Source organism: Macaca fascicularis, chromosome 9, assembly GCF_037993035.2.
Source record: "Macaca fascicularis isolate 582-1 chromosome 9, T2T-MFA8v1.1".
Taxonomy (NCBI): domain Eukaryota; kingdom Metazoa; phylum Chordata; class Mammalia; order Primates; family Cercopithecidae; genus Macaca; species Macaca fascicularis.
This window is the reverse complement of record NC_088383.1, coordinates 92689670-92714261: the sequence shown is the minus strand read 5'-3', so window position 1 is coordinate 92714261 and position 24592 is coordinate 92689670. Positions and strand designations below refer to the sequence as shown.

Below are 24592 nucleotides of genomic sequence, written 5' to 3'. Positions count from 1 at the left end.
GGAAAATATTGACTCTGAAATCATTTTGTAATTTGATGGGCTATTTGAAAACATCTTGAATATTCTGGTTTTCATATCATTATTAATTTTCTCTATGTTCCCCTGTTCCCGTTTGTATTCTATAGGCAAATTAATGGTTCTATAGGCAAATTAATGTTAAAAACAAAAGGATCATCTGAGAGAAATGCTTAAGCCGTTCTTACTAATGGGTCTATAGATACATATTTTTGAATATACAGGTGGAAATACATATTTTTACTACATGTAGAATAATTTATCTTAATTGGTATATTTTTAAGTTATTCACTAAAAATATATAGTAGAATTTGAGAGAAAAGAGAGAAAATATAGTGTGTCCACTAGAGAGAATTAACAGGAATAAAATATACTTACAAAACAGTTAGAAAATAAATTATTAAGTGTTTTAGGATGAGAAGCTCACTGGTTCTTCTCAGCTTTTGCTCTGCAGAGATTATATGTAGCTTTTTTTTTTTTTTTTTTTTGAGACAGAGTCTCGCTCTGTCACCCGGGCTGGAGTGCAGTGGCCGGATCTCAGCTCACTGCAAGCTCCGCCTCCCGGGTTTACGCCATTCTCCTGCCTCAGCCTCCCGAGTAGCTGGGACTACAGGCGCCCGCCACCTCGCCCGGCTAGTTTTTTGTATTTTTTAGTAGAGACGGGGTTTCGCCGTATTAGCCAGGATGATCTCGATCTCCTGACCTCGTGATCCGCCCGTCTCGGCCTCCCAAAGTGCTGGGATTACAGGCTTGAGCCACCGCGCCCGGCCTGTAGCTATATTTTTATATACTATTTATTTTGAGTGGCTAGGCAGAAAGATAGATGGACTCTTTTGTGGTTCATTTCAACAGTTTTCAAATTTACCTTGGACATTGAATTAATTAGACTTTGCATAATGTTAATTGCTTGTATCTAAAAGAAATATTTTCTGTATGTGTTTGGCTGAGAGGTTAATAACTGAATTGAGTAAATAACTGCCTGTCACTACTGGCTCCCAAATGTGACATTCATATTTCCTTTCTTTGCAGGAGACAGAGTCTCGCTCTGTCATCCAGGCTGGAGCGCAGTGGCATGATCTTGGCTCACTGTAACCTCCACCTCCTGAGTTCAAGCAATTCTCCTGCCTCAGCCTCTGGAGAAGCTGGCATTATAGGCGCCTGCCACCATGCCTGGCTACTTTTTGTATTTTTAGCAGAGACGTGGTTTCACTGTGTTGTCCAGACTGGTCTCAAACTCCTGACCTAGTGATCTGCCACTTCAGCCTCCCAAAGTGTTGGGATTACAGGTGTGAGCCACTGTGCCTGGCCCATATTTGTATAATATATAATACTTGATTTTAGCTAAGTCTTTAAATGAAGAAAATGACAACACTGACACTTTGTCATTCCTCACTATCTGTGGGGGATTGGTCCCAGGACCCCCTTCTGATACCAGAATCCATATATACTCAAGTCCCTGATAGAAAATGGCCATAGTATTTGCATATAACCTACACACATCTTCCCATATCAATCATCTCCAGATAATTTATAATACCTAATACAATGTAAATCCTTCATAAATAGTTGCATACTATATTGTTTAAGGAATAATGACAAAAAAATTCTGTGTATGTTCATTATAGACACAACTATCCATTTCTTTTCTGAATATTTTCCATCTCTGGTTGGCTGGATTCATTAATGCAGAACCCATGGTTACAGAAGGCCAACTGTATAGTCATGAGGAAATAATCAGGAAAAAAAACAGTAATATTCCAAGTATTACTTAAATTTTGGTTTTAAATCCATTTTAACATTTTTTCCTCCTGGAAAGATTTTATGACTAAATTTATCTGCAAGTTGTAATCACCAAAATAGGAGTTAAGGATGCAAAATTGCTTGTTTTCATTGGTACTGCCAACCTTTTGTTATTCCTGAGTTCAAACGGATACATTTAAAAGCCTCTGCAACCGAGTGATTGTGACTTTTAGGTCAGTCAGTTTCTGTGAGATAAAAAAGACCCTATCTTAAATCAGTTTTATTTATTAAACGCTAGTTCCCTACAGAAAGCAGCTATTACACTATTACAGGACTCATAATGATCAACAAAACTGTAGTAGTTGTAATCTAGGCAATAAAAATGTAAGCATAAACTTTGGAAGCAGAGCTTGGTCTAACCTGATAATACCACATGTATGCTATGTGACCTTATATAGGTTACTTACTCTCTCTGAGGTAAAGTTTCTTATTCAAAACATGATAATAATTTTACATAAATAACTAGATTAAATGAGCAAATGCAGGTAAGACATTAAATACATGGTAGCTTTACTATTTCATATATGCCTCAGAGATTCCTGGCTCTCCAGGCAGGAGGGAGAAAATATTAGTTTTCTAATATTTTATATTAGGTAATATAATAATATAATAATAAAACATTATTACTATTATCAGAAGGAAGAAAAATACCAATAGCATGAAATTGAAATAAAATTTCCTAGCACTGAATTTTAAAAGAAAATGGTTTTTATATGAGATATTATGTAGGAATATAGTACACATCAAATAATGTAGTGGAAAATACATATTTTTCATGCGAGTAAAATAATTTTATGAAATCATAATGAAATACTATTGGAAAACATATGAAAAGTACTGTGTCCTATTAAATATGCATACTTTTATTTACACAAGACCACACATTTATAGAAAATTTATTTCAAAAACCAAGGGTTCAAGAAAATAAGACTGTATATAATATTCGACCTAACACTATTCTGTTGATGTTACAAGGCTAATAGGAATTATTGCACACTGAATTGCAGGATCACAGCTGAGAAAGACAAAATTATTATATCTGAATAGACCATTACATGACCTCTGAATTCTTTGACATATAATTAAAAATAAAAGTAGATTTATGTCCCAAAACTAATGCTTTGTTTAAATAAAAACAATGATGAATAAATATACTAAAATAAAGGCTAACAGAAGAACAATCAAAGATGCAAAAAGATTGTGTTGTGGAAATGCAATTTGCTAAGCATTTGAAAAGACACATGGACTGTAGTTATTGTCACATGGGCAGTTTTGAATTTTCATATGTGCACCTAAACACAGACACACACACAACAGATATTAACACTATATTCTTTTTTTTCTTGAGACTATAAAGGAGCTGTGTCTAAAAGATAAGAGAAGAATCCATCAAAATGAAATGAATACACCGATACGGTTTGAATGTTTGTCTCCCCTACATCTCATGTTGAAATGGAATCCCCACTATTGGAGGTGGGACCTGGTGGGAGGTGTTTGGATCATGGAGGTGAACCCCTTGCGAATGGCTTAGTACCATCCCCTTGGTGATGAGAGAGTTCTCACTCTTGAGTTCTCAAGAGATCTGGATATTGAAAAGTGTGTGGCACCTCCCCGCTCCCTCTTGCTTCTGCTCTGGTCATGTGATACACTGGCTCTCCCTTCACTTTCCACCATGATTGGAAGCTTCCTGAGGCCCTTACCAAGAGCAGATGCCAGCATCCCACTTCCTGTACAGCCTGTAGAACCATGATCCAAAATAAAGTATATTTTCTTTATAAATTACCCAGCCTCAGGCATTCCTTTATAGTAAGGCAAAAATGGCCTAATACACAAACCAACTATGGTTTTCCACATTTAATGGAAGGAATGGAAGGTGCATTACTCTTTCTTCAATAGTTTCTCTACATTGGACATTTTACTTACAAGATTTATTTAAAAACCTTGCAACAAATCCATGAAATAGGTATTTTCATTTCTGCTTTGTAGATAAAGAAACTGAGACTCAAGGAGATTAAGGAACTAGTCAACTATTATACAGAAGAGCCAGACTTCATTCCCAGACATGGTTAAAATTAATGCCCAGGTTTCTCTCCCTGTAATAACAGCAAAGTTAACTTCCGATAGACACTTTTGCTCAGCTTCTAGAACACAGGCAATCAAATAGTAGTACTGAATAAAGAATTATTGAATAAAACGCTACATCTATTTCAAAAGGCAGACAAATACCATTGCCCCTTCTACATTTGGATATCAACTGATGAGTTACTACAAATGATTTAAAGGATTTATAAATGTCTATGGCATTGTCGAAGGAAGAGAAAAAAATTCTTTTGAAACAATGTGCTAAAGTATTTAATGCTGCTCAAATAAGTACCTCTGTCCTTTAACGCAAACACACACACACACACGCACACACACACACACACGGATATCACCATAGCTTCCTATTGCTTCTGGAATAGATTACTGTAAAATTAGTGGTTTAAAATAACACCAATGTAATATTGTATAGTATGTAGGTCCAAATGGGTCTCACTGGGCTAAAATTAAGAGGCAGCAGGTCTGCATTTCTTTCCGGAGCCTCCAGGGCTGTATCTGTTTCCTTCTCTTTTATACCTTCTAGAAGCTGCCTGCTTGCATTCTTTAAGCTTAGTGTCCTTTCATCAGTCGAATCTAGCAATGGCCAGTGGAATCTTCTGTTGCATCACTCTGACACTGACTGTCCTGCCTTCTTTCACTTATAAGGATGCTTGTAATTGCATTGAGTCCACCTAGATAGTCCAGAATAATCACCCTTTTTAAATCCTTAATCCAATCACATCTGGGAAGTCCCTTATCTTATGTAAATTAACATCTTCCCAAATTTCAGAGATTAGGGCACAGATGTCTCAAGGGAAGGGGGGCATCATTTTGCATACAAGAGACATATTTTTGTGTTCTTTTCAATGTAAAATTCTAAGGATATACTATATTTCAAAACAGAAATGTGTTAGGATGTTCCCAAATGACAAATTTAGGAAAAACAAATTTCTGTTTTAATACAAATGTGGGAGCTCTGAAGCTCTTTTTATGTGCAAACAACATCACTGACAGGATGCTTTAATGGTAATACTAATCATTGAGAAGTTTCTGGACTAAGTGTTTTCTGTGCATTATTTCAATTTACTCCTATAATAACATTGTACAGATTATTGATTTCTCACATTTTATCAATGAAGATGATGAGGCTTGGAGGGATTAAATAACATGTCTAAAATTACTCAACTAGGAGAAGGCATAAATAATATGCAGATCAAACCTGTAACAATATATAGATATAACTATTTCACTTTATGGCCTTAAATTTGAGTCATTTAAGAAACCTGAAGTAATCCTTGAATAATTCTAAAATTTGTGATTTATGGGGAGTGGGGAGTAGGGCAATTTATTTCTATAGCAAAAAAATAATTTATTTGTATTTAGGTGTTAGGTATCTAGGTATATACTTCTATGCCTAGAACCACAAGAAAAATGAACATTTCACTGGGAAATTTCTAAAACTTTTTAAGTTTTTATAAATATGCAGGAAGCTGAGAATACAGATTGCTAGAATGGGGCCAGGGAAAGCAAACCTACTTCTAAACGGCATGAGGAAAATAATTTAAGGCATATGTAGATAATCTGGTTGGAATTAAAGCCTCCCAGTGGAAGTGTTTCTATACACATTCATTTGAAAATAACCCTTTCGCTCACCTCATAACAGCTGGAGGCAAAGTAAAAACAGTATGGATATAAGATGAGAAATCCCATTTCTATAAAGTTGAGGACTTTTTGATCTTGGACGAGGCAGTTGAATACAAGGGCCTGCTTTCTCATGTATAAACTGTAGACAAGCAATAAGACTACTTTGATGATTAAATGTCATAATAAACAGGTGTATGTTTATAATCACCATACACCTAAAAAACATAATTGTCTATAAAAAGTGAAAAGTGTTATGGTATATATTCTATTTTCAAAACATTTGCATATTTTAATAAAATTGATAAATTATGTGCAAGTGCATATAAGTGTATGTATATACACTATATAATAATATATTAGGATATTACAATATAATTGAAAAAGATATATAAATTTTTTAAAAAATCAAAATCATGGGATAGATTATTTTAATTTTCTTCTTTTCATATTTTATTTTTATTGTATATAATGATAAGTACTACTTTTCTAATTTAAAATAGTTAATGTTAATATCATGATGGAAGACTAGAAGTAGAAAACAGAAGTCATAAAGCATAATGTACATGAAAATCTTGAACTTTGTTCCTTTCTATGCCATTTCTAAAATATCATCTCTTTCATCTGAAGAACATGTGGAGATATTATGTGCAAATCTTCATTTTTTTCCCTGCATCAAAAAGCCCTGGCTTATGCTAGTAAAGCATATATTTTTTTTCCTCCTAAAATAAAATAAGAATTTGCTTGCTTTTTGTAAGAAGATATTTCTCTAGGTATATTTGATTTACTTGTGAAGATTCAACCAAGAAGCAATGAATAAAGAGAGAAGTGGTCTTGCAAGACACAATTTAATTATCATTTATCTATATATCTTCACTGTGTTCATTAGTCATATGGTATACAGCATATTATATCATTCACTTTTTGCAGCAATTTTAGAAGCAATATAAGTGGGATCAATTTAACTCCAACTACTTAGTGTAATGAACATTCTAAATTGAGCTTTTGGAAAGTGCTTAATTAATACTTGCAAAATAGGGGTTCATAGTTCTTGCAACGTGTAATTAACTCCAAGCATTATCTTTAATCCTCTCCCAAACTTCTGAGAGGAGAAAATAGTTTTTGAAGCAACATAAACTGATAAACCTTCAAAAGTTGAGGTAATCAGCTACTTACATTTTTGAGCACTAGTCACAGTATAAATGGAAATTAAAATTCCCTTATGATATAAAGTAAAAATTTAACACTGTAACTTTCAAGTAATATGCCACCCCTCTATACCGACCTCCATACTGCTTACCAAACACTTAATTCAACCACATTTCAGCCATAATAGGACTTTTTTTTAAATTTGCCTAAACAGTATCACTTCCTCCTTTATTCTGGCCACAGAAGTCCATTTCCCCTCCTGGGTTACTATCACCTCTACATTCCATGAGCCCTTAATAGAAATGCCAACTATTGTACTCTTCACTTCACCCCTGGCTAAGGATACGTAACTCAAGCCAGGCCAATCAGATTCTCTCACTTCCAGATGTGTGATCCTTGAACTGACTGCCAGTTGCTTGAAGGCCATTGACCCCAGCTCTCTCAACAGCACTGCCCAAAAAGGAATTGCTACTTGAGTTTCTAAGATTGCTGAAGCCTCTCCATGTTTTTGTTTTTCCGTAGACCCTATTCAATTTCTCTCTTGCTTGTACAAGCCACCAAGTATTCCTCTGATATGATTCCCTTAGTATAAGCCAGTCAGAAGTGGTTTCTACTGTTTCCAACTTATTAACCATGCCAAAAATAGTTTGGAATGACCAGTTCAGTCCATAGCAGAGAATGGACACCTTATCTTCCTACCTACAGAAAAGATACTGGATTCTTTCCTCCCGAAAGACATTATGAAGTGTAGATTTTTCATTTTGTGTTGTAAAATTTAATCGAGTATTAAATTTTAGTATATCTTCTTCTTTATCATCACGGATTATTACATTAACCTTTTCTTGAAAAAGAAAGTTGTCTGTGCCTTTGTATATACATTATCTGGTTGTCAATCAAGATAGGGATATTCAAATCTAAAACCCTCAAAAGATGCCTGGCCGCTTTTCTAACGTCACAACCTACAATCACTGGTAATACAGAGCATTCAGAGGAAAACATGAGATATCTCTCTGTACACTTACTAAAGGAGTAGATGAAGCATATTTAGTATGTGCTTACTATAATTTTGTGTGGTTCAAACATATCACATCTAGTAGCAGTAATTAAAAAATACTTTTTTATAGAGTATTTCTTATGTTACAGTAAGTTAAGTACTTTTCAGGTATGGTTATCCTTAAAATTCTCAAATATCCTTATGAGGTGTAGACATATTTACCCCAAGAGAAAGCTGAAGATTACAAAGGTGAGAGAAGTTTGTAAAGATCACAACTGGGTATGTAATTCAAGCCTGATACCAAAATCATGGGTCTTAAGTAATTTCTTATATAAAACTTTTGTGTATCTACTTTTTCTCTGCTGTTCTATTAAGGTAATTTTAAATGAGAACAATTTAATTGTTTAATAATCTGAGTTATATAGAATTTTCCTAGTATAGATTTTTGATAAATTTCTCCTTTACTGTTTGTCCTTTAAACTCAGGTATATCTGAGCATTTATGAAATATCATCAAATAGGGATCATCTGTAAGCAAAACAGAGCCACTAAACTGGTTAAAGTATCCAACTTTCTTGTGTATTTTAATAAAACACAATTATAGCAACCTCTATTAAAGAGTCTTGATGACAAGCATACGCTGTAAGTAAATAACTAGTAACAGACTTTCAAAATTGAAAGTGACAGCATTTAAAATAATGATTTCCTCTAAACTGCTTGCCTGTAATTATTTTTCAGACATTACATGGGGGACTAATTAGGTACAAGATACCAAGAGGGATAAAAACAAGAACAAGATTGATTAATTGAACTTACAAACGTTCCTGGGAATAAAAAATGAATTAGATTGGGAAGAATTGACTACTAGACTTGTGTTTTGAATAATGATTAAAAAGAATGACAAGCTAAATTTCTGTTTCTTATCTCTGAATCATAAAATTCTCAGATTTTGCTTTTGCACTGAAGTAATGTGTACATTAAATTGAAATGCATGCCTTATGAAAATGTAAACATTAACGAAATTAGGGAATATTTAAGAATAAATTAAAGTTTAAATTGTGACGATAAAACCAAAAATTGTTTTACCTACTTAATTCCCCTGTTTTCTTCCACATACAAGACTTTTATTATTTATTTGGCACTAGCTTTAGTTATTGTTGGCCCAAGTTAACTATTATCCAACATACTTTCCTTAGGCATAATTTTCTGGAGTATCTGCAACATTTGCTGTTTCAGCCATTTTCAACTTTTCTTGAAACCCTCTTTTCCTTTGGCTAACAGGTCATCACTACATAAATTGTATTCATTTTTTCCACTGGGCTCGTCAATGGCTATTCTTTTCCTCTCATTCACCAAATGGAAGTGGTTTTCTCAAACTCAGTCTTTCATTTTTCTCTTGACAGCCTCAGAGAGACAAACCAGATGGGGCCTCAAGGGACTTCTTTTTTTGTTTTTTTTTTCCGACAGCTCAACTCATTGGATCTGAGTTAGCAGAATGGATCTAAACAGCATTTCTCCCCGATACAAGCTTCACTAGCTCATCTCCTCTTAAAGTGATCATTGCCTCGACAGGGAATCTCCTATCATTACATTGCCAGTGAATTTTTATTTACCTTTATTTCCATATTTCCTTTATATTTCTAGAGTTGTAGTGTTTCCAGTCCCTGGTTTCTAGCTTTGAGCCCTTTCTATGGTGTGTTCGGGCATGTGCAAATTAAGTTTTTCTCTGTGGTTTTGGGAGGTCAAGAGATACTTTTTCATTTGATGCTTTCTTTGCCTAGTTTCCTCACTTAAGCCTCATTATTTTACATTTATACCATGTGAGACTAGCGACCCTTTGCATAACAATTCCTTGATTTAAGTAATCATGCTATATGACTTTTTTTCAAAATCTACCTATCAGTCCTGAACACCTTTGGAAGTGCAGCTCCTAGTTTCCTACAAGTTTTTAGATCTTATTCATGTCACCCAAGATCAAAAGTATAAAAGCATCCTTGATTTCTTCCTTTCTCTTTATAACCAGTCATCAAGTCCTACCAACTTATTTTTTGCAATTGTCCTACATTTTCCTCATCGCACTGGCCCAATACTAGTTCTAGTTTGGGCCTGGCCTATTTATCCAATTCTCTTTAGCATTCATTCTCTCTCTCTCCAAGCTATTCTACATAACTGAGCTAACTTTCTCATGTTAATTCCCTGCCTTCAGAAACAAAACAAAGCAAAAAACTGCAAGCAGTTAATCTTCCTATCAGTATTTCAAATAGTTGTGAAGAAACAACAACAACAACAAAATACTAAACATTCAGATTTCCATTTTCCATTTCCAGATATCTTAATTAAGTTTAGAAAAGAGATCACAAAAATATGTATTATTGAACGAGTATCTCAGGTAATTATCACCGGTAGTTCAAACAGCTGCTTTATGAGAAACACTATTTTATGATTCTTTTACTTATCTACTTCCTTTTGCTCTTCACTAACTTGTTTACTACGATCTCGCAATTCACTGTCTTCTGAAGCCACTTTGAACCAATTGCCAATTGCCAATTAGAAGAATTTTAAATGTATACAACCAAGCTGCACCTCAACCACCTTGAGAACATGTTCTAGGATCTCCTGAGGACTGTGTCAAGGGCCATGGTCACTCATATTTGGCTCAGAATAAATTTCTTCAAATGTTTTGCAGAGTTTGAGTTTTTTTCATTGACAAAGTTACTTTAATTTCAAATCATGCATGTCTATGTCTCTTGTATATCAATTTAGTCATGTACTTCATGCTACTACTTATTGTTTATACATAGCTTCTCCAACAGGATAGAAACTTCTTTAAAGCGCTAAGCTCACCTCGTGGATATGTATCCCCTTACAACACTTAGAAAAAATGTTTATGCTTTGCAAATACGTGATATATATTTGTTAATTTAACATACTTTTCATTATCTCTGTGGCACGAAAATAATGTTTTAGGGGCCATGTGACAAAAAAAGAGAATCACATTAGATGTGCCTCAAAAATAAAGGGAACATAGTTGTTGAAAGTGAAATAATAACTTAAAAAGTACTAGTCTGTTTGGAAGCTTTGTTCATATGTAAATGAAAGTGTGTGTGTGTGTGTATGTATGTAAGAATGTTAACATTAGTCAAAGAGTAAGAAGAATGACAAGGGGACCCACAAATCCTTTACCAATCCATGTAATATTGTCAAAGATAATAAGTAATATCTAATTTCAAGATCAAAAGAGCATTGTCCCAGTCATTCTTTACCACTTTTACCTTGGAATACACTAAATTCTATTGTTTGTCCAAGTATCTATTATTTTATTACCACTTTATATGTTTAACCCACCAAATGTTCTTGCAAATCTGACACAAGTCACAATTCACTGTGAAGAATTATAAAATTATACTGTTATTAATTAGACCAGCTCAAAATTAGATACATTTTGGACAAAATCAATCATGAAAATATATGGTTAATTATAATGTGATCTTTTATATAAACAATAAATATCAAAAAGGTAGAGTAGTACAATAGATACTATGACAGTATTTCTCTAAAGCATTAGAACATGGCATCAAACATAATTTACTAGACAATTTCTGTATTGTGCAAGAAAGGAGTATTTACTATTTTTGAAATATATCTTTCATCTTCATAGTGTTATCTATACTATTCTCTTCTTTGGGATCTATCTCACAGTTTTATCTTCTCTGCTATCATCCACACGGCACCTGTGATAAAATCTGGGACAAGATAAAATTGAATAATAAATACTACATCTTTTTATTTGAAGATAACTCACAGGCTAGATGTATTTTTTCTTATATGACAAGGAAAATAGATGATTAAGGAAAGTTTCAAAAATGAGATGACCTTTAAACTGACCCTTGTAGAATAATTGAGCTGATCTGAAAAACAGTGAAGAAAGGACATTTTTAAAAAGAGAGACTTGTGGAAGCAAAGACATTTAGGTGTAGACATTCCTTGAGGCTAAGTGAAAAGAATACAATGAATATAGAAATTCAGAAGAGCAGTTACATAGGATATGCCCAGCAGAACTTCAGAGACTTGTGAAGTGGAGACAATGAAACCTTTTGAATGTTCACTCATATGTACATATTTTCTATATGGTACTTTTCTCCATATTTCTTTTTATTATTTAAGCATAATGCTGAAATTATTTTTGTCTACTTAATAGGAAGCTTTTCTTTTTTCTTCTTTCAATAGTCAACCAGTAAGATCAGCTACTTGTTAAAGTTGGGAAAGTAAATAATTTTATTAACAGAAAAAACTGCGTTATCCATAAGTGATAAAAATAAATAAAAACCAATATAATAGCTATGCTAAATCTTTAGCAAGTTATTACTTTATAGTGAAGACCTGACTTTGATTATATTACAACAGAATGCGGATAGCCAATGCCTACAACCGTAATCAATAATGAAGAATTAATGTGCTTTTGAAGAAAATTCTGATAATTTCCCTCATATCTATGATTGCTAAGCTACATTTTATGCTTATGTTATTCATGTAGTTGCACCTGTTTTCTATTTCTGGAAGTGTTGTTATTTCTGTAACATAAGTGACTTAATGGATTCCAGTTCTTCTGTGCATAGCTTCATTTGCATTTAATAGGTGTGCCTCTATTGAAATAAGAATTTTTCTAAAGCAAGAGGTTTAGAGTGACTATTGTATCATTCTGGGGCCTCATTATTAATCAGTAATTAATACTCTATGGAAAACATAAGTTTGTAAAGATATTTGGCATTCAATGAATGGTCTCATTTTGAATCCCAACTTAAATTTGGACTAAAAAGGCTTAGAAAAAAATCTAAATTAATTACTATATTAATTATAAATATGTTTCCAGGAATGAAGAAAATTGTATCTCCTCTCTTTAGTTCCAGGCTTATTCTTAGGTATAAGAAGGAAAACTATTTTATACATTCCTAGATTCTTCAATATTTTAATTTTGATTTCCCATGGAAGCAATACAAAATGTTTCCCTCATGAAATATGTTTTTTTCTCGTATTATATATGCAGAAATGTAATTTTTTTCTATTTTGAAAAGTTTAATTATATATCATTGTCATCAGTTCAGCAAATCAATTTGGGATCAATGGAAGAGCACTGCTTCAATGCATTTGGTTTCAGAAATGTATTAATAATAGTCTATAACCATTTTTCAAATCACATTTCCCAGGAAACCTATTGTGCACAATGTAATTTGTTCTTGGACAATTTTATGCTATGAGTCCACTGGAATACATTTTTGTTTTGCTGAAAATATAGTTTTTTCAACCACGTATTTATATAAGATGCTTAACATTTCTGAAAGAAAAATGCTGTTAATATTATTGTGTTAATTTTCATAAACTGCTCTCCATATTTTAAAGTAATAAATTATTAATACAGTTTCTAAATCTGTGGCCATTTATTTATAGTATAAATATAAGGCTATGATCATTCCTGGGATTTTAGGACTAAAACATAATATGTCACAGGCTACAATATTGTTACCCTAGTTATAACAGGGATGCTTTTGTAAGTCAGTCAATCATAAGTAAAGAGTCATTAGCATTATTTGTCACAGACCTTCTGTGTGAAACCATAAAAGTCAAAAAAATGAAATGCATTACAAGCTCGTACCCTTCAGCTAAAACATAAAATGAAATCAATAGCGTTTGAGCTGTTTTACCACCAGTTTAAAGTTTATCTTAATTGTCTTGTCATTTATTCCTGATTGAAAGTCTAGTTATTGAATCAAAACACAATGACATATTTATAGAAAGCTATGGCTTTCTTTTTTCATGTTTAAAGATAATTATAATTTTACCATAAAGCAAAAATTGCCGCTTCAATTATGGAGTTACATAAATTAATCTGTGCTGTAAACTTGCATGTTACTGCTTTTGTTCTACATAAAAATAAAAGAATGGGAATGACTCTGTGACAGAAATATTAACATAAATTTCTATAGATGTTCTGGGTACAGGCTTCTTGATGCTTCTTTGGGACCAAATAACATTTTATCCTAAAAACCCAGGAGAGTTTGAGTTTTTCTGCAAAGAAAGAGACTATGGATAGGAAGAAAAGATGATTCATAATTTTGAAATAATGTATTAGAAATAGCAATGCATTCACATTTGTATTTCCTTTTGAAACTAGTCCAATAGTCCCATAGACAGTTGTTTTCAGATAAACATAGAAATTGGCCCTTCTGCTGTTAAAGCTTAAAACTTTTATTTGTTTTATCTGAGTTCCTTCCTCAGGAAAGGAGGACCTTCAGGCCTCTCAAAAAAAAAAAAAAGTATCAAATAACTGAAACTTACCAGATCACTGCCCCAGAGGCCTCCTTGTTCCTCCCTAGTTCTTGTTTTCTTACACTGTTATGTTTCTTCACTGCTATATAAACCCTCTAGCTTTAGTCAATCAGGGAGATGGATTCGAAACTGAGCTCCCATCTCCTCACCTTCAACACCCGATTAAAGCCTTCTTCCTTGGCAATGACTGTTTTCCCAGTAATTGCCTTTCTGTGCAGCAAGCAGCGGGACCTAGACCAAATTCCTGGTGTTTCATTAACACTGTAAAATGAAGATAATTATTTGATCAAATTAGTGGTCAATATTGGAGTAAAGGAAGAAAATATGGATGCCTAACAGAATGAGATGGGAAGAAGAGATAAAAGGTAGAGAGTCTAGAGGGCCAGAAAGTTTGCAGTGCAGGAGGAATGAAAAATCAACACCTAATTTCTAACTGAATTGAAGAGAGAGAAAACAAAGCTTTTCAGATTCCCTGCAATTTCAAGTACTGGGAGGAAGCTCCTAAGCACATTCCCATGATTAAAACAGTGTACTGGCTCCATCTGTAGTAATGACTAAACCACTATTATGAACAGGCTGCAAATCAGGGGTGGTGAGGTGGCAATGGGCAGAACTGGGGCTTAGTTAGCAGTCAGCCACAGGTGGGTTGTATGAGTGATATGTATGCTGTAAATTTGCATACTGTCAGCTTGATATTTAAAACCCTTCACAATCTGGCCTTAATTTTCTAGACTTACTCATGCATTGGAAAAATCTTTATTTTGTATATTTATGCACCATGCATTTTAAGCTATTGGAATACATCAATAAACAAAACAGATAAAAACTTCTGTCTTTGTTCAGACTAAATCCATTTTAACAATATCCACTAAATTCTGTTCTACAGTCTCACTGAAATAACATGCTTAATATGAACATATGGAATACAATTATAAAAGTCTATTTTTTTCTTTCATACTATCTATTTTATCCTGCTAATATGGGCTAATACTTTTCCTGCTCTTGAATAAAAGCTCAAAAAATTTTATAGTTTTTAAAAAATTGTTAATAGAAAGTACTATGGTAAAGGTAATTTTAAAAAGAATTTAAAAATGATTCTCTAGTTCAATATATTAATCTAATACTTCAAATTTAATTTAAAGGTAAAACTTTTTGTCTTCCCCAGCTTAGATATGTTAATGGAAGTTCTTCTGCCTTTTGGAAAGAGGCTATAAGAGATTTCTTTTTACTTTTTTCTTTATTAACTACCACCATGTCTTTCATTCACTAGCAGTTGATTTTTATCACTCAGACTTCTATTATCTGACCTTGGAGATTATGGAGAAAAGGCACATAAGGTAGGTAGCAGAATTACTACTTAAATATTACTGTTGTGAAATGGTTGAATACTTTTTGGGTCAGACCTGGGTTTAAAACAGACATTGTCAGTGAGAGCATCTTCAGCACTGATATGCTTTCCTGCAGCAACTTCAGTTTGCCAGTGTACTTCAGTTAATTCCAGTTTGTCATTTTAATAGGAATTCAGCAGTCTATCTCCAGTTTTTGCCTTTTGCAGTATCATCACTTCTTCAGGTAATCCTACTGAACAGGATTTAAGAAAACTGGCATTCACATGTGTCCCAAATCTGGTCCTCTGGGTTGGTTTGTGTATAATTATGCAGGCAAAGGACAGTCACAGGTTCTTTGCCTGCATACTTATAGAAGCACAGACCTATCTAGATGTAGCTGTAATACAATGTAACACTCCAGTCATTGTAATCCCTTGTTGCTCTTTTTCTCTCTACATTTATCTGATATGTCTCAAACATGGATTTGCTGTGCTAGGCCAACATAAGGGCACAGTGTTTTTTACTGTACTTGCCAACATTAAACTTGAGAAGCAAAAGCATATATTTCCCCAGACTTCGTTTTTTTGGGAAAGTACACTGTTGAAGTGAATTCAAGTACAACTTTACAACAACCCTCCCCTACAAAGGAATACTCACACAAAGTCACTTCTAAATTTTAATTCACTTGACCATTTTCAATTCTCCTTGAGAGTAATGGTGTTCAGAGTGGTAAACCTTGTTACTGAAACACCATGGTTTTGGTCTAGGTTCTGCTACTTGCCACACAGACGGGCAATCATTGAGACAATGAGTATTACTAGGGAAGAAGGTTTTAATCTAATTGGGTGCTGCAGCTGAGGACGTGGGAGATCAATTTCATGGAGACAGATCCCTCATGGCTTGGTGTTGTCTTCGCCATAGTTGGTTCTCACAAGATCTGGTTGTTGAAAATTGTGTGGCACCTTCCCCCACCACTCTCTCTCCCTTGCTACTGCTTTTGCCATGTAATGTGCCTGCTCTCCCTTTGACTTCCACCATGATTATAAGCTTCCTGAGGCCACGATAGAACCACAGCAGATGCCAGCACCATGCTTCCTGAAAAGATTACATAACCATGAGCCAATTCAACCTCTTTTCTTTATAAATTACCCAGTCTCAGGTATTTCTTTACAGTAATGTGCTCTAATACAAAGAGATTAGCGAAAAAGTGATGAAAAGATATGAGAAGATTCAACACTTGTGTACTAGGAATCTCCCAGTGAGACAGAGGAGGGATGGAACTTTGGGTTCAGATCACCTCCACTAGAGTATTATTTCATGCAGTCACACTAGTCACCAGAACTTGCACCACGGTAAGGTGATGGCAACATCACCCCACTCATGCCATCCCCACTGACCACAAGAGTTTGCAAGCTGTAAGTTACCTAGAGAAACCAAGATGAGGGACATTCCACCATACATCTTACTCAAGGAAGTTGGCCCCCAATACCCACATGCACAGAGGGCTAAAAAAATGACTGTGGTGGCAGGTGCCTGTAGTCCCAGCTATTTGGGAGGAGAGGAGGAGAATGGTGTGAACCCAGGAGGTGGAGCTGGCAATGAGGATCACGCCACTGAGCTCCAGTCTGGGAGACAGAGCTAGACTCCATCTCAAAGGAAAAAAAAAAAATCACACCCAGCAGGGGAGATGTAACATGTTAATGAGACATGGGACACATGAAGAAGCATGTTATCAAACTGTGCAAGTGCTATAAATTCCCCGTCTCTGCATGCTTCAATGTCACTCCTTTCATGGCTAGGCCTGTTAAAATTACTCTCTTGGCTATCTTCAAGGAGGCAGCAAGAGGACTTTCTCTCTTCTGGAATGCTTTCCTTGTGCTCTAGCATAAGTTCCAATAATGCCTGGAGTCTGGGAAAGTTCCTTAGCCTTATGTCAGTTTCTATTACACGAGAGCATAAGAACCTGTGGCCAGTAACACCAGAATAGATGTCAAATTAATAAAAAATAATAAAAGCTAGAATTAAAAAAAAATCCTTGAGTAAGACTTGACCAGTTACACTATACACACACACACACACACACACACACACATACATATATATATATATATATATATATATATATATATATATATATATATATATATATATATAAAATGACCTGGAATTGCCAACATGTAGAAATATTTTGACAAAAATACTGAACTTTAAAGAAAAAATAAAGGCAATTATTTGGAAATTCAGAAATAAGACCAGTTTGTCATTACACATTTTTTTACAGTAATGCTTCAAAGAATAAGAAAATGGAATGAAAAAAGTTAATTTAAAAAAGAAAATTAGTCAAGTTATCCAGTCAAATTGGTCTTCAATGTTAAGGCCCTAAGATAAGCTTCTTTTCTTAATGCACCAAAACATAGGAAATAGTGTCCCTATAATGCTGCATTGAGGACTTTCCTTGAGAATAGGCTACTGATAACGAAATGACCGAATGTGTTATTGATATTACGAGGGATAAAACAATATGACTTTCAATTAGATGTGTGGGAAAATATAAGGGATGAAGCAGAAGCATTGCTCACAACAGGAACGATATGAACAGGGCAATATATATATATAGTGTATCATATAATGTAAAAGTAAGTATTAGAACAACTGTGGGCAAATTACAGCCCTTTGGTCAAATCCAGCCCACAGACAGCCTGTTTTAGTAAAACGAGTTTTGTGGGAGCATAGCCAAACCCTTTTATTTGCATATTATCTCTTCTTGCTTTTAAGCTACAACGGAGTAGAGTAGTTCTGACAGAGACCATATGACCCAGAAAACCAAAGATATTTGTCATCTCAGTATTCTCATTTTGAGTGTAATAGTGAATCAACTCATTATTTTGAAAATCAATAATAAAAGGAAAGAATCAAAGGGTTTTTTTCCTTGTTTTTCCTATAGTTGCTGCACCTCAGAGTAACTGAATATTTGCTATGGAGACGTTTTTCTTTATAGAAATATTTTGGCTAATGAATATAGAAGTAATAAAAAGAAAAAATAATGGATTTAGAACATTACCATTGGTGGTTGCTACTATCTGTATCACAAAAAGAGAATCAAAGAGATTTAATGTTTAAGGAATGAGTGAATATCACCTATGATTTATTTGTTTAAAAACAAAACCAAAAATAACACGAATATGATCAAGCCTCCAGATCTAACTACTTATTTCCTGGAAATAAAGGAAGCAGAAAGAACATGAAATGATCACTTGGAGAGACAGTCATCAATCTAGGCTTCAGAAATGTTGTCTCTTGCATAAATAAATATCAAGGTGAATAAAAGAGGTGGTAGTGGTGAAGCCTACAGATTAAAAGAGACTTAACAGACCTATCAACCAATGGCAATGTATAGACCTTATTTGAATTCTGATGTAAATACATGTTTAATATGAACTGGATATTTTTAATATGAACTATGTTTAATACCAACTGGATATATGTTGATATCAAATAATTTGTTACTTTTGGCAGGAGTAATCATGATATTTTAATTAAGGTTTAAGAGTCCTTAAGATATGCATATCAAAATATTTACAGATTGAATGTTCTGACTCTGACCTGCTTCAGAATAATGCAATAGTGGGTAGTTGAGAGCAAAGATGAAAGACTGTTTCCCAGGGCATGATTAAGTTGAGTTAGGCAGTTGATACATAGAGGTTCACTGTAATATTCTCTGTAATTTTTGTATGTTTGAAATGTTCCAACCTTTCAATAAAAGGTTAAAATATTTAAATATTCCTAGTGTTAAACTTATGAAATGAGCTCTAAAATTTTATATTTTAATTAGTTTGCATTTAAATATTAAATCTAATCACATCATGGTTGCACAATCTACTTTGAAAATAATTTCATTAACAAATTTTTGATAAAGAAGTCAATAAAATACTTCCTTAATGAATTAAACTTTGTATTTTTATTATCTTTATTCAAATGATATGTGGCAGGGCAATGAATTCTGCAGCAGAGATGAACATTTAGCTAACTAATTAATTAACCTCAATTTACATAATGGTCTTATTTGCATAGCTAATGGCCTGGGGATTGACTATAGGCCATTAACAGTTATTAATTAATAAGATCAAATTAGAAATATATGTGTTTTTATTTCAAACTTGGGAGGCAAAGGTCAGTCATAAAAGGTTAATAACAATATTCAAAGAATCAGGCAGTAAATACTTCAGCTTTTAGACTTCATGCATTTCTGACAGGATAATTCATGAATTGGTTTCACCTCTACACGCATACTGGGGCACATGGAAGTATATACATGTGCATTAGATAAACTTTTATTAGCCTCAGATTTACATGTAAATTAAAGTAATGGGAGTTAGTTGTATTATGTTCACATATAAGAACTTAATGCACCTCTATTCAGAAAAACCACAGGTATTACTTGAGAAATGTCAAGTTCTACAACCTAAATTTTTTCTTTCTTAAATTATTCATTTGTTTTAAGTAAAGATTGCAGGTATAGTTTTCAATTAATCTTTCCCATTTATTTGCATTTGCAATAAAATAGGTTACATTATATAATTTAGAGCTACTCCAACCTTTTCACTCCTCATTTATCCAATTCACTTTACAATTAGAAGCATCCTCTACATTTTTAAAAACATAATTGCCTGTAGTTCAAAGAATTTAGAAACTCAAAGAACTTATCTGCTATTTTTAAACAATTTAATGATGTGAGTGATGCATAATTATTGAGGACAATTGAATTCCTTTTATTTCAAAGACACCTGTATAATCTGATTTTTCAAATGATTTGGTTGTACCTCTACAAGCAACTGAGCAGCTCTCTACACTAAATCAGTAAATGAGGTTTGCGATAAATGAAAAGGAGTGATTTCTTTTTATGATCAATTGCCAAATTGACACAGAAAAATTCTATCCTGCATCTTCTGCCTGTTGCTCCTGTCTTGCTTTCTTTCCTCTCACACTGCCTGGGTTCTCGCTTTATGCCTCTCCCCTCTTCTTTTTTCCTCTTCCCCCGTCTAAGAATGCTTGCTTGATGAAATGCCTTGAAATGATGTCCAGGGATAGTCCCCGGGTGAATGTTCCAGATTCTGTTTCTCACTTCATACTCTGTCTGGGCCTCTATTCTATTAATAGTTAAATTAAACCTGATTATCTTGAGTCTTCTAGATTTTAAAAGGGTTGCTTTGATTACAAAAGGATGACTGCTTAAATGCAAAAGAGTATTACCTCAATAGATGGGAAAAGAATAGCATTTATCGCATTATTGATAACATCTTTGAATCTGTGTCAGTTCCTTTCACAAATTGGCTTTTACATGCTTCTCTGCGTGGGTAAACTGTATGCCACAGAAATGTTGAAGTTTAGAGTCACAGAACGTGGTCTTAAATCTGTGATGCTTTGTTTACTGTCATTTAAAAAAATTAATCTTTTTAATTATTAATAAAATCTTGCCTTTGTAAAAGGATAGTAATTCTCATTTCATAGATTAAAAATGTAGGTTAAAAAGTGTAAATTAAAAATAAAAAATGATGCTATATATGAATTACAGTAAAGGTTAATCACTAATTTTAAGATGAATTTTTCTTTTCTCTAAGAAAATATGTAAATACAAGAAGCCATACAATTCAGGCAATTTCTAGTAGTCATTCATTAAAAATATCTATTTCCCAAGGTTTATCCAGAGCTTTCACAGTGGGACTAACTTTTATTATTTAACATACACAGACAATGGTGGCATTTTAACAATATTAGATACACAATTTGAAAACAGTGTTTTATTTTCTTGACATTTCAGGAGTGTGAAATCACTCACTGCATTGTCATATATTAGCTGTTTAAACAAATAGGCAATCATCTCAGAGTATTAACGATCTTTCTATGTTGTCCACTGAGAATGATATTTTAGACATACGTATTTCATTAAAAAATTAGCAGAGACACCATACAATTCTCATAAAAGCTTTAAGTAGTATAACTTACTTTTTGAAGGAACTCGGAGATTGGCAAGGACCACTTCTAGGGAATCAGCTTGGACTCGAAGAACATAGCTTGTCCTGGTCTCATAATCCAGAGGTCCATTCACATAGATAACACCTGTGATGTTATTAATTCCAAATGTATCTAGAAATTAAAATACAATTACCTGGTCATTGTCTTTAGGCTCTAAGGAAAGAAATTCTCTTTAAAAAGCACTGTGATATCAAAAACACTAAAAATACCTATTTATAACTAGAGTGATTCATGAAAGTGACAAAATGCTGGCTTCTGGAAACTGCTCCAGCTCTTTAAATGATCACCATCAATATTTTGCTAAAATCAGCCTTGAAATTGTAGGGGTTTTTTGTTTGTTTGTTTTTGTTGTTTTGAGATAATCCTGGAAATCAATGTTCTATGGTTAATTACATTTGGGAAACACTGAATAATATATTCTTCACCTTAGATTCAGATGGTGTTCTACCACACTAAAGGCTTTCAGAAGTTCCGTTTTAAAGAAAACCATCTAATTTTGTTTAACCAAAATTTTCTGACCTTACTGGCTTATTATACTGTTTGTAATTTATGAATATTATCATTTTGTAGATTTAGTGTTTTGTTAAGAACACTTGAGAGGAAAAAAAAAAACAGATAATTTAATGTTGCCCTATGTCTTTTAAAATTAATTTGAATGAAAATCAGAGCACACTGGCAAACTTTATAATACATCTCCTTCTCTTAAGCTCTCCATATTCTCTCCTTACTTTATTTTTTCATAGAATTAATAATCACTTATAATACTATATATTTGTTTAATACTTTTTACATTTTTATTATTAACCCCCCCCCCTTATTGGACCATTAACTTCCATGAGGGCAGGAATCTATTTTGTACATTGTTCTATCTGTAGTGGCTAGAAGAGTAGTTAATATATAATAGATGTTCAATACATATTTGTTGAATGAATTAATAAATAAATGAATGTAAAATAGTCACTGTGGGGGAGAGAGGTTAATAAATACAGCCACTCCGCTGTCTTCAAATGAAAGAATAAATAGAACCATAAAGAGAAAGTTTTGGAACAGAACAGGTTGAGAAATTATAGCTTTAGTCAGACATTCAAAGTTCAAGGAAAAAGGAAGTTTAGTTATTTTTAGGGAGGACCCATAGTAGCACAGTAATAATGAAGAAAGAAAGGCAATAAAAGTAAGATATTGATCACTTGCTACACTGCACAAGCAGCAATACCTAGTAATAGTTTGTCATTAAAAAGCTAAAAAAGGCCTTTATAATTTCCTTGCAAACTGCTTTGAAGCATTTACATTCAGTCATTTCTTAAATATTTATTATTGATTAATTTATTACATATATATTAACTATTTCTTGACTACCTACAATACGCTAGGCTATCTAACATACCAAAATGGAAAACAGAGGAGAACTTGTGAAGAATAGGTAAAACAAAGATTAATGTGAAAGACTGAGCTATGAACTTATTGCCAGAGGCTTGCAAATTCCTATGATTCTTAAAGTGATTAATATACAAACATTATATCTTTGCTTATAATCATTAATTATATGTCTAATTTGACTATTTGGGGAATCATATAACATGCATGGCTTTTAACATGGATGTGACTCTTTTTAAAATTCACACTTATTTACAATTTTGAAATTCCTTCAGGATTAGTTAAGGTATGACCAACATGGAGTAAGGGTCTTGGATGGTTCAGACAGTGGAGTGGACGAAGCTACTGTAGGCAATGATCATGGCCAAAAGCTGAAAATTTCATGATGCATTAATTTTGAGGAAATGTCATTAAAATATTACCAAATGACGAAAAGGGCAAGGTTTCATTAATTAGACACTTAATATTTCTTAAGGGAAAAAAATCACTTGAGCTAACATAACTGGATTTTTAATTAAGTTCAGGATACATGGTTACCAATTACATCTAAGATGGGCACAATTTTATTAGAAAACAATAGGATAGATAGTAATATCAATTCAATCTGAAATTAGTCCAAATCTAAGTTTACTGGTTGATGGTGAGAACACAAACTAAAAGTCTACTCACCTTCTTCATTTCCTGAAACAATGGAGTACACAATACTTTGATTAATGGCAGCAGCAGAAATTACACCAACCATGGTTCCTTTGGTGGCAAGTTCACTTACTGGAGGAGGTCTGCAGGTTTAGAGAAGATGATGTATTTATGTTTAAGTATAATTTTGATGTAACTTTAGGTTTACAGAAAAATTGAGAGAAAGATAAGAGATTTCTGATATACCCTTTGCCCTCACACATTCATGGCCTCCTCCATGATCAAATCCCCCACCCGACTGCTACATTTGTGATAACTGATGAACGTACGTTGTCCCCATTATCACTGAAAGTCCATTGTTTCCATGAGGGTGCATGTTGCTGTTGTACATTTTATGAGTTTGGACAAATGTGTAATGACATGTATCCACCTTCATGTAGTATCATATAGGGTATTCTTACTGTCCTGAAAATCCTCTGTGCCCTTATATTCATCCCTCCCCTCAACTCAACCTCTGGCAACCACTGATCTTCGTAGTGTCTCTATGGTTTTGTCTTTTCCAGAATGTTGTATAGCTGGAATCACACAGTATGTAGTCTTTTCAGACTGTCTTCTTTCACTTAGTAATATGCATTCAATGTACCTCGACATCTATGGCTTGATTGCTTATTTCATTTTTAGCACTACATAATATTTCATAGTCTGAATGTACCCACCATTTATTTCCATAAATAAAAAACATCTTGGTTGCTTCCAAGTTTTGGCAATTATGACTAAAGCTGCTATAAACATCTGTGTGTAGGTTTTTGTGACTCTAAGTTTTCAACTCTTCTGGGTAAATACTAAGGAGCATGATTACTGGATTGTATAGTAAGACTGTTTAGTCTTTTAAGAAACTGCCAAACTCTCTTCCAAACTGACTGTACCATTTTGTATTCTCACTGACAATGAATGAGAGTTCCTGTTGCTCCACATTCCAGCCAGCTTTTGGTGTTAAATAGTCTGGATTTCAGACATTCTAATAGGTGTGTGGTGATATTTATTTATTTATTTATTTTTATTATCCATTTTTATGACAGAGTTTTGAACTTAATAGAATGGACACAGTGGTTCTTCTAAGCTACATTATGCAATTACATTGTGCTTTCATTGAAAGCTTTTACAAAAAATCCTGAAATACAAATTTAGTCTGAAGTATAAATTGCATACAAGGTTTTACA

The 24592-nt window shown here is 33.5% G+C and overlaps 1 protein-coding gene across 8 annotated transcripts in view; it reads right to left on the bottom strand.

The window, feature by feature from the left end:
- The window catches only part of PCDH15 (protocadherin related 15), a 1788406-nt gene that overhangs the window by 108732 nt on the left and 1655082 nt on the right, over window positions 1-24592 (bottom strand). For all 8 annotated transcript variants that reach the window (XR_012417282.1, XM_065521086.2, XM_065521087.1 and 5 more), the window contains 2 exons: window positions 23406-23515; window positions 21333-21473 (listed from right to left, as the gene is read on the bottom strand). Coding sequence is in view for 7 of the 8 variants with exons in the window: in XM_065521086.2 (XP_065377158.1) it covers window positions 21333-21473; window positions 23406-23515 (251 nt within the window). In the remaining variant the exon portion in view is untranslated. The remainder of the gene's footprint in view (window positions 1-21332; window positions 21474-23405; window positions 23516-24592) is intronic.